Source organism: Oryx dammah, unplaced genomic scaffold (assembly GCF_014754425.2).
Source record: "Oryx dammah isolate SB20612 unplaced genomic scaffold, SCBI_Odam_1.1 HiC_scaffold_28, whole genome shotgun sequence".
Taxonomy (NCBI): domain Eukaryota; kingdom Metazoa; phylum Chordata; class Mammalia; order Artiodactyla; family Bovidae; genus Oryx; species Oryx dammah.
Window position 1 is genome coordinate 10,883,694 of NW_024070212.1, and position 11,772 is coordinate 10,895,465.

The 11,772-nt window shown below is 39.4% G+C and overlaps 2 protein-coding genes across 2 annotated transcripts in view; one reads left to right on the plus strand and one right to left on the minus strand.

Annotated features, from left to right (window-relative positions):
- The window catches only part of SPTA1 (spectrin alpha, erythrocytic 1), an 80,083-nt gene extending 77,223 nt beyond the window's left edge, over positions 1–2,860 (plus strand). Inside the window, exons 48-51 of the mRNA XM_040230165.1 lie at positions 803–856; positions 997–1,143; positions 1,660–1,804; positions 2,342–2,860. Coding sequence (XP_040086099.1) covers positions 803–856; positions 997–1,143; positions 1,660–1,804; positions 2,342–2,467 — 472 coding nt within the window. The 3' untranslated portion in view covers positions 2,468–2,860. The remainder of the gene's footprint in view (positions 1–802; positions 857–996; positions 1,144–1,659; positions 1,805–2,341) is intronic.
- A 7,112-nt stretch (positions 2,861–9,972) lies between these two features.
- Positions 9,973–10,926, minus strand: LOC120855624 (olfactory receptor 10Z1). Its single transcript, XM_040230166.1, has one exon. It carries the CDS (start codon positions 10,924–10,926, stop codon positions 9,973–9,975), a length of 954 nt encoding a protein of 317 aa, XP_040086100.1.
- Between the last annotated feature and the right edge of the window lie 846 nt (positions 10,927–11,772).

Consider the following 11,772-nt stretch of genomic DNA (forward strand, 5'->3'; position numbering starts at 1 on the left):
TGGTGTTAGGTATTAGAAACTTAGTTCCAAGGCTAAACTTTTGGGGTACTGAATACATTGGCTGCTTCACTGATAGTGCACTTATTAACTCCAGAACCAGTTTTCTCTCTTTGCTGACCCAGAGAATGATTTTTTAAAACAAAAATATGAGACCACTATAAACTGCGAGACAGTACTATCATCCTCCTGGGTCTACTTACCTTCCATTTCTGAGAGTCTATGCACCGTCTTATATGACCTCTTCAGAGAGCATTCCCTTTTGTAAAATTCCCATTAAAATGTCTGGAGTGAAAGAAATATTCAAAGTACAGAGCAGAAGATAATTTTTTTCTAAATAAAATATTTTGGCAGCATTAGTTATTTAGATAAACTTTTCTGTAAAAATCCTGAAATATTGTAGAATGTGTGAGCCATGTAGACTTTGTTTTAACTGCTGTGCTGTGTTACTCAGTTCTGCTGTTGTGAAAACAGCTATTGATAATTCATAAATGAATAAGCATAAACATATTCCAGGGAAATTTTATTTATGGTTGCTAAGATTTAAATTTTTCACAATTTTTAAGGTTTAAGGAAATATTTTTCTTTTTTATTATTTTCAATCATGTAAAAACTATTCTCAGTTCACTGACTGTACAAAAGTGAGTGATCTCCTGGACCTTGCCCATGGACCATAGTTTGCCAGCCCCTGAACTAGGTGACTTGACTAGCCTAACAGTCACTAAAATTCCTCTATGACTATTATGGCATGTCTATTTATATTTCTCTGTTTTATTTCATGGGTTAATTTTTGTTTTTCTTTCAGAGACATCACTGGTCTCAGTGAAGAGACACGACAAGAATTTGAAACAACCTTTAGGTGCGTATAGCTTCATAGCTGATTGTTTTGCAGGCAATTCAGAATGAAGTTCCAAATAACTATTTTTTTCCCCTTAGTGTGGTTTTTTTTCCCTTAGTGTGATTCTTGCTGAACCTGATTAAATATTTTTTGTTCTTTAGGCACTTTGATGAGAATTTGACAGGTCGCTTGAGTCACAAAGATTTCCGGTCCTGCCTGAGAGGGCTCAATTACTACTTGCCCATGGTGGAGGAGGGTGAACCTGAGCCCAAGTTTGAGAAATTCCTGGATGCTGTTGATCCAGGGAGGTAGGAGGAAGACCAAAGCCCAGACGACAGCAGGGAATAGGTCTTGGTTGAGGGGGGCAAAGCAGAAAGTAAAATGATCCATAAAATATAAAATTAATTTATCTTGAGAGAAGGAAGATAAAGACTACCATAAATGCATTGGGCAGCTTTTGGCATCCTTTTAGAGTACTAAAGACCAAACAAGACCAGAAATAGAGGTCTTCAGCTCAGTTTAAAGAGCTTGAGATACCTAAAGACAGTGCTAGTGGAAAATTCCCAAATTCTACTTAGGAAGTCAGGCTGAATTACTCATGTGGAAACAGTGACTGGAACTTAAGAAACTGTCTATTTGGCTTAAGGGTATGAGGATGAGGATCAAATAAAGGTCATATCCCATTGTCTCAGAGAGCTGAGATGGAACAGGTACTTAGAGGGTTCATCTTATCTCTGTCTCTGAGACACTGAGTAGAATGAGAAAGGGACCTGTCTTCCTCTCTGTCTTGAGAGGGGACAGTTTCTGATCTATTTCTCCAACAGAAAGGGCTATATCTCAAAAGACGAGTACATCGACTTCCTAACTGACAAGGAGTCAGAGAACATCAGATCCAGTGATGAACTAGAAGATTCTTTCCAAGCCCTGGCAGAGGGCAAAGCCTATATTACGAAAGAGGACATGAAGCAGGTCAGATTCCTGTTTGTATCTACTCTCACTGCACTCTCATCATCATCTAGATTTTGTTCATCTCAGGTCTGGCTCCCTAGTTACTATAGGCAACTACCTTCCTCTTCCCCATGTTTTCTCAGATATTGTCATGCACTGGTTACCATTTGCTTTGGTCACTACCTCATGTTGTTTTGACCCAACTCAAAAACCTGTAGTCAATATCTAATTATTTCATCATCAATCCCAAACATGCTACTTGGTTTTAAGACTATTTCTTTATTCTGTTTATTTAATAAGCCAAATTTAAAGAATGGGATAAACAGTGGAATCAGAAGGAAATGGGATTCTTTGGATAAGAACTGAGTTGAAAAGATGGGTTGGTCTTATTCATTAGAAATTATAGATTTCTTTCTGTAAGAAAAGCACATGATAGGCCCAGGACCTGCTGCTTTTGCCCAGACCTCTCTACTTCCTGAGTTTAGGACATATTAGAAGCCCAAAGGAGCCAGCTATTCTGAATTTCTATCACGGTAATTTTTTTTTTTAATGTTTCAGGCCCTAACCCCAGAACAAGTGTCATTCTGTGCCTCACGTATGCAGCAATTTGTGGATCCCCGGGGCCGAAGCCAACCTGCTGGCTATGATTACGTTGGTTTCATCAGTTCTTACTTTGGCAACTGAGAGGCAGCTTTTTCTGGATCAGAGAATCTTGATGTTGTGGGAAGTATTGGGGGATGAAGGAGATAGGCAGATATGGAAGATGGGAAGATAGTTGTGTGTGTGTGTATGTGTGTTTTACATTTATTGTAGGACCTGAAAAAAGAAATCTTGAGCTTGAGAGATAAAGGCATTAATGACATTGGAGGAGAGGAGGCCATGGGTTTATTTTATATGCAACTATCACTGAAGAAGGGTGTTAAACAAAGTTTCTATTTTTCATTTGTTGGGTTCTATGTAATATTACTTTATTTTGTTCTGATTATAGAATAAAGTATTTCCTTTTTTTAAAAGTATTTTTTTGCAGTTCTTACTTTTGAAAGGACAATGTGAAATAAAATGTTCCTGATTCAGTTAAGTTTCTATATTTCAGTTGTACTATCATCTAAATATAGGCAGCAAAATATACTGTAAATTAGGGCCTTGGTAAAGTAGATACATAAGAATCAAGATAATTTACAAAGTGTTTCTTGAGCTTGAAATTTGATTAAATTCTTGCATTGGAAAATGGAGATATTTGATATTCTGGAAACCCTGATATTTTCATCTATAAAATGGAACCATATAGGGAAGACCAGCATAGCACTCATTTTCTTCTTAATCTGTCCATTTTTCATACTTCCCCATTAAGGTGAATGTTATTACTCTGGGAACAGCCAAATAGGAGCATAAAAGATCTTCCTCTTGTCCTCTATGTCCCTGAACTTTCTTCAAAATTTTAATGTGATAAAAAAGAATCTTTGGGACTTCTGTGGTAGTTCAGTGGTTAAGAATCCTCCTCACAATGCAGGTGATGTGGGCTCATCTCTGGTGGGGGACCTAGGATCCCACATGCGTTGGAGTAACTAAGCCTGCGCCATAGCTAGAGAGCTGGAATGCCACAAGGAAGCCTACTGCATGATGCAACAAAAATCCCACATGCCACAACTAAGACCCAATGCAGCCAGATATTTTTCAAAAGGAATTTTTGTTTTCATTTACTTTTATCTATTAGTGTAAGAGTTAGTAGAAATTTTCTTTTTAATAAAATTAAGAAAAAATACACAAGAGGTGGTGCTATTTCCAAATAATTTTCAGGCCAGGTTTGATCTGAACTAGTTTGAATGCTGACATTCTGTCCTGACTTGTAAAAAGACTATTGTGTCATTTGCTTGTGAGTAGACTCATTTCTTTGCTCAGCATGAAATGAAACAGCCTAGCTGTTTGTGTATCATGCACAAACAGTTTCTGCCTCCCAGTCCATGTATATATATGGTCACTTGATTACCATTTCATCTCAGTCTCATTCTTTGCACAGATATTAGTCCTTGCTAAGGGATAAATCCTGTCACAGAAGCCATTTAAGGAAATTTTAGTTAAAACTATAAAGCTATCTTTGCTGCTAATAATGTATAGGTATTTTTTTTTTACTTATTTTTGCTTAAACAATTACATATTATGAAAAATAATAAAACATTTCAAAAAATGTTCATAAATGTCTAAATTGTGTTACCAAATTATGAGCTGAAAAATATAATAGTTGAAAAAATTCATAGCCTGTTCAGTTCAGTTAAGTTCAGTCACTCAGTCGTGTCCGACTCTTTGTGATCCCATGAATCGCAGCACGCAGGCCTCCCTGTTCATCACCAACTCCCAGAGTTCACTCAAACTCATGCCCATCGAGTTAGTGATGCCATCCAGCCATCTCATCCTCTGTCATCCCCTTTTCCTCCTGCCCCCAACCCCTCCCAGCATCAGAGTCTTTTCCAATGAGTCAACTCTTCGCATGAGGTGGCCAAAGTACTGGAGTTTCAGCTTTAACATCATTCCTTCTAAAGAAATCCCAGGGCTGATCTTTAGAATGGACTGGTTGGATCTCCTTGCAGTCCAAGGGGACTCTCAAGAGTCTTCTCCAACACCACAGTTCAAAAGCATCAATTCTTCAGCACTCAGCTTTCTTCACAGTCCAACTCTCACATCCATACATGACTACTGGAAAAACCATAGCCTTGACTGGGCAGACGTTTGTTGGCAAAGTAATGTCTCTGCTTTTCAATATGCTATCTAGTTTGGTCATAACTTTCCTTCCAAGGAGTAAGCGTCTTTTAATTTCATGGCTGCAATCACCATCTGCAGCGATTTTAGAGCCCAAAAAAATAAAGTCTGCACTGTTTCCACTGTTTCCCCATCTATTTCCCATGAAGTGATGGGACCAGATGCCATGATCTTCATTTTCTGAATGTTGAGCTTTAAGCCAACTTTTTTACTCTCCTCTTTCACTTTCATCAACAGGCTTTTTATTTCCCCTTCACTTTCTGCCATAAGGGTGATGTCATCTGCATATCTGAGGTTATTGATATTTCTCCTGGAAATCTTGATTAGGCCATCAAAAATCAGTATCATTTAATATCACACTTATTGAGCCTGGAAAATCCAAAAAAAGTGCTTGTTTGTAATAACCAAAGGCAAAGGTGAATATGGTTCCATTCTCCCCTTGATCCCTGCCAAAAATCTGAAAGTCCTAAATCAGATTGTTAGGCATGTGATGAGTCTAAAGGCAAAGGACCATTAGTAACATCTGAGAAAAAGAGATTAACAGTATAGAGGCTAAAATAAACAGTATTTATCTAAAGAATCAACAAAAGTTAGTTCAGGAGCTCAACTTCTTGTGACCAAACTCTTTTTGTGTGTCCAACTTTTTGTGACCACATGGACTATAGCATTCCAGGTTTCTCTGTCCATCACCAACACATGGAGTTTGCTCAAATTCGTGTCCATTGAGTCATTGATGCCATCCAACCATCTCATCCTCTGTTGTCCCCTTCTCCTCCTTCCTTCAATCTTTCCCAGCATCAGGATCTTTTCCAATGAATCAGTTCTTCTCATCAGCTGGCCAAAGTATTGTAGTTTCAGCTTCAGCATCAGTCCTTCCAATGAATATTCAGGATTGATTTCCTTTAGACCGCCTGGTTTGATCTCCTTGGAGTCCAAGGGACTCTCAAGGGTCTTCTCCAACACCAGAGTTTAAAAGCTTCAATTCTTTGGCCCTCAGCTTTCTTTACGGTCCAACTTTCACATCCATACATGACTACTGGAAAAAACCATAGCTTTGACTAAATGGACCTTAGTTACCAAAGTAATGTCTTTGCTTTTTAATATGCTGTCTAGGTGGTCATAGCGTTTCTTCCAAGGAGCAAATATCTTTTATTTATTTATTTTTTTAAATATAAATTTATTTATTTTAATTGGAGGTTAATTACTTTACAATATTGTATTGGTTTTCATGGCTTCAGTCACCATCTGCAGTGATTTGGGAGCCCAAGAAAATAAAGTCTGCTATGGTTTCCACTGTTTCCTCATCTATTTGCCATGAAGAGATGGAACCAGATGCTATGATCTTAGTTTTTTGAATGCTGAGTTTTAAGCCAGCTTTTTTACTCTCCTCTTTCACTCTCATCAAGAGGCTCTTTAGTTCCTCATCACTTTCTGCCGTAAGGGTAGTGTCATCCTTATATCTGAGGTTATTGATATTTCTCCCAGCAATCTGGATTCTAGTTTGTGCTTCATCCAGCCAAAATTTTGCAATAATATAGAGGCTAAAGAAGATAGTATTTATCTAAAGAATCAATAAAAAATGCCTTAAAAAGATGGTACTGTTAGAGTTACACACAGCACCTTCTGAAATCAGATTCTGACCACATGTGCACTCAAGCAAAAAATGACAATATGGAAATTATCATGCATATCTTAATTATGAACATAAATATTCAGCTTATAATATTACAACAATGAGAACTTATATCAAATTTCCCTCTTGATCTCAGGGTTAAGCTCCACATATTACATAGTCATCATTTCTAGACCTTCTGTTTACTTATCTTGATCTAGAATCCCTGCTCTACTTTTGGTAATTCTCTTTGTTATAATTTATAGAGTGGAGCCTGCCTCTGAGACACAGCCTACACTCTTGATTTTTCTTTCATGATTACTACCACTTGGTTGGGTCCCCAAAATTCACTCCTAACTGAATTTTCTCTTTAACATTTTATGGGCCTCCCTGACACCAGATTTTTGCCTGGAAGTCATCTGATTCTTTTTCCCTTGAGCCTGACCCATTTTCCAGCACCTACTCCTCTCAGATGGATCTAAGTCCATCTTCCTACCTTCTCCAGCCAGGCACTGTGCCAGGTAACAGCATTCACTCTTGTCTGGTTATATCACGATATTTAAGATGCTTGGCACTAACTCCTACCAGCATAAACTAGGTGACAAATGTGTCAGCCTAAAGCAATACTGCCTAGAAACTTCAAATAGTAATAGACGGTCATGTTGGGTCTTTCATGTATGGCAGACTCTGTTCTAAATATTTTATCTTAATCATCACAAAAAGCCCTACAAAACAGATACTGCTAAAATTCCATTTTGGCATTGATAATGGAGGTCTAGAAATGTTAATAAACTTCCTCTAGATCATTTAAGAAGTGGCAAAACTATGCTTTAAACTCAAGCAAAATGATTCCAGAAACTTATGGAATTAATTGGCTCTTTAAAAAGACATGAGTTTTTTTTTTTTAAAGGGCATATGTGGTCATGTTCATATCAAGGGGATGTCTGCTTTGCTATGTGTGTATGTACCTGGCAAGAAGACTTATTTAAGCATATGGCTGTATTTGTAGTCAAGGGAGGAAATTTGAATCACCGTAGGGGTTTTGTAGATTATTTCTGCCTGCCACCCCAGAGCAATTGTGTCAGGATCTATGGAGATGGTTCCCAGGAATGTATACTGGATGATTCCTCAGGTGATTTTTATACCCTTTCATACTTAAGACTACTACATTTAGAAGGTAAATGGACCTTTGAGTGAAAGTGAAAGTGTTTGTGGTTCAGTCTTTCCTGACTCTTTGCAACCCAAAGGACTATAGTCCTCTAGGTTCCTCTGTCCGTGGAATTCTCCAGGCAAGAATACAGAAGTGGGTAGCCATTCCTCTCTCCAAGGATCAAACCTGGGTCTCTTGCATTGCAGGTATATTCTTTACCATCTGAGTCACCAGGAAAGCCCAGACCTCTGAGTAATACTTAGCAATTTTTAGAACATCTCTACACATTGTTGCTGAGTGTACATTTAGGGAATGTTATTCTAGATGAACTGCATACACTTTGGAAATGAATCTGCTCAAACAGCTTCAGTGCAATGAGGAGGTTACTTCCAGATTCACTGAAAAGGAGTTTAGAGTTCATACATGGCTTTTCTTCCCTGACTCAAGTTCTTTCTACTCAAGCCTTTCACTCTACTTCTCTACAACTTGTTCTCTTCTCTTGGACTAGCTTTCTTTCTCCCAGATTTGATTTCCACTGAATTCTCACTAGAGGATATGTTTCTTCACCGAGAGCATAGAAAAATATGGATCCCTATCTGGAAAACATTCCTGTAATATACGTTCTTCTCTCTCTTAAGTCTTGTCTCACTTCTAACTTATTGATGCAACATATGAATCCTACATTTTCAAAATCTCTTATGTCTACAATTTCCATCAGTTCCCAATGCTTCCATCTTTATTCAAGTCCTTTCACCTTTAGAACGATGTCAATGGATTTCTTATTGATTTCCTTGCCTCTGTTTTCTGCCTGCTGAGATTTAGCATCTTCTCTGTTACTAGATTGGAGCTTCTCTGATGGCTCAGTTGGTAAAGCATCTGCCTGCAATCCAGGAGACCCAGGTTCAATCCCTGGGTTGGGAAGATCCCCTGGAGAAGAAAATGGCAACCTACCCTACCCCAATACTCTTGCCTGGAAAATCCCATGGACGGAGCAGCCTGGTAGGCTACAGTCCATGGGGTCACACTTCAATTTTTGTTACTGGATTAATCTTCTTAAATCACTTTCCAGATTCGACTCCACTCTCTGCTCAAAGGTTTACTGCCCAAAGCATCAAGTCTGAAGCAAGGTATTCACAATGCCATGCACAAAGAAGTCTTACACCTAGCTAACTTCACCCATCATTTGTGAGCTATTTTTGTCCCTTGGGACAACTCACTGTATTCTGTAACAGGAGTGGATTGTCTTGCCATTAAGACTTTAACTATTCAGTTCTATCTTCTTAGAATATATGTACTTATTTCCACTTATTGCATTCAAAATTTACTCACTCTTTGGGAAAAAGTTCAAGTACTACCTTCAACATGAAGCCTCCTATGTTCTTCCATTGAGAATAACCTCTCCCTAAATTGAAAGCCAGTACCAATTTGCTTAGCACATTATTAATTATAGCAGCTAACATTTGTTAGAAGATGATTATTAATATGATCCAGGTATTGCACTAAATAATTTATATTCATGACTCTAGTCAGCAATGCAAAACTATGAAGTTATTAATAAAATGGCTTGACAGGTGAGGATTTTGAAGCTGAGAAAGATTAAGTAACTTACCCAGGGTCACACTCTAAATGGCAGAGCCTGTATTTGAACTCCTACCTGACAACTGTGTGAATTCATTCCACCTTTACAGAATCGTCCTGTGATGCAGGAGACCTGGGTTTAATCCTTGTATTGGGAAGATCCCCTGGAAAAGGGAACAGCTACCCACTGTATTCTTGACTGAAGAGTTCCATGGACAGAGGAGCCTGGCAGGCTACATTCCATGGGGTTGCAGAGTTGGATATGACTGAGTGACTTTCACTTACTTATCCCTAGAAATGTCTGGTACCATGCATATTGAGGGAGGAAAGTAAAACAAACAGGATAGAGAGCTCCAGAACAGATTTTAAAGGATAGTATCCATGCTAAGTAGTGACCCAAGCGAAGAGGTCCATATACCCAAGATTAGGAGGTCATTTAGAGAAGAATAGCAATTATCAAGGAAAATAGGAAGTAAATAGAATCCAACCAACTAGGAGAGCTAGTTAAATAGAGGAGGGCAAAGAAATAATGAGCCAGAGATTAAAAACAACAACAACAGCAACTACATAAAAAGATTAAAGACATCTAGTGGGAGACACACACAAAAAACTGACCTTTTCATTTAGCAAAGCATTCAAACTGATTTGCTAACCTGATAGTCACTGAGTTTCAGATCTTGGAAGAACATTATTGGTGGGGTAGTCTAATTATATAATGATTTTAGAAATCTCTATAGTATCTCTGGAAGGACCCCAGCTGCTTTGAACTTGGATGCTTGAAACTCCCTTCATCTTGTTTAGCTCAGTTAGAAAATTCTTAATGAACTGAGTTTCAGGAACTACTGCTGACATATGGGAGGCTGGAAATGAAAATTCAGACTCTCAGCTCATTGTGAGTTAACTACACTAACCAGAGCAGGAAGACGTGCCTCGGCATTTCCCCAGCAGCCCTGGGGAACCTATAAGAGACAGGATGGGGCTCTCTCAGGGAATTGGGATAGGTAGGTTTGGCCTAAGACTAACATCTGGCTCACTGGCCTCGGTTTCTAGTGTTTGTCCAGCCTACACAAAGGAGACTGTCCTATCGGGTAGCCTTCATCCTTTACCCAGTAATGCCCCTTGGAAAGCATTTCTCAGGGCTGTCTGCACAGCCCTATTTCTTAGGCTATAAATGATGGGATTGAGGAGAGGAGTCACCACAGTATAGGTGACAGCAATAAGCTGATCCCGCTCAAGAGAGTAACTGGCTTTGGGTCTCAAGTACATAAAGGAGGCACAGCCATAGTGAACAATGACCACTGTGAGGTGCGAGGCACAAGTGGAGAAGGCCTTCTTCCGCCCCTCGGTGGAGGAGATCCTCAGGATCGCTGCCAGGATGTAGGTGTAAGAGGTAGAGATGAGGCAGAAGGAGAGCAGGAGAACCAGCAGGCTGAGGATCAGGATTCCCAGCTCACTCAGGCCTGTATCCCCACAGGCCAGGCTCAGCACTGGCGGGGTGTCACAAAAAAAGTGCTGGATCTCATGGGAGCTGCAGAATGGGAGGTGGAAAATGACCAATGTCATTCCCACACCAAAGAGGTACCCACTCAGAAATGAGGTGCCAACAAGCTGGGCACAGAGAGTAAGATTCATGCGGTTGGCATAGTGTAGTGGGGCACAGATGGCCACATATCTGTCAAAGCCCATGGCAGCCAGAAGAAAGCAGTTGCTACAGGCCCATGAAGCAGAGAAGAACATTTGGACAGCACAGCTCACAAAGGAGATGCCCTGCGCACCACTGACAAGGCCAGAAAGCATTCTAGGGATGATGCCCAAAGTATAGCAGGTCTCAGAGAAAGCTAAGAAGGAAAGAAAGAGGTACATGGGGGTGTGCAGATGGCTGTCCAGCCTGATGACTACAATAATGAAGACATTGCTGGTCAAGGTGACAAGATACAAGGAGAGGAACAATGCAAAGAGCAAGAGTTGCAGTTCCCCAAAGCTGGAGAAGGCTAGGAGGACAAAGTCCCTCTGGAAGGTTGCATTGGTCTGCTCCATTCTGAGTGACATCCTGATAGACTTGATTCCTTCTACTTTGCCAGTAGATGTCTAGTTTCTTCTAAAGCCAAGAGGAGGTGGATTCTGATTTTTTTGTACCTGTTGTAACCAAAAAGATTTAGACAGTAATAAATTTCAGAAAGATACTTTTTGAATCCATTCTCACATACATAGATGTGCATATGTGAATACAAGATACGCAATATACACAAACAAATGTGACTACATATATGCATACATTTATATACATGCATATCACATGCAAAGCACTCACACATAATTGTGCATATTTTACATGTTCAAAACTATACACTGCACATTTACCATTAATATCAAACATGCACACACATTGGAAATGAACACACAGTGTAAATTAACATATATTCAGGCAGCACATATATATGTAGATATGCACACCACACATATATTGATACCAACATTATACACACAATACCACATAATACACATGTGGACACATCATGTTGCCTGTTAGAACTTGAAGTTTGGTAGCTTGATGGGCATTATTTTAGAGACTATGACAGAGCCAAAAGGGTGGAGTGACTTCCTTGAAGTCATAATAAGCCAAGACTAGAGAAAAAGTGCCTTGTGTTCTAATCAAACATTATTTCCCCCAAACAATGATGACTCTTCTCACTCACTGGGGGACACTCAGTCACATGATACAAAATAAGAAACAGTTTGCTCAACAATAATCTTATATCTATAACACCCCTCCTGCAAGACCTTGTTCATGTGAGTCTATGCAAAGCATTGAAGGATAAATGAGGGGAAGTTGCACATCTTTCAGCCCAGTGATCAGCTGTCAGGCTCCACTGTCTCGAAGAGATTAGACAAGGG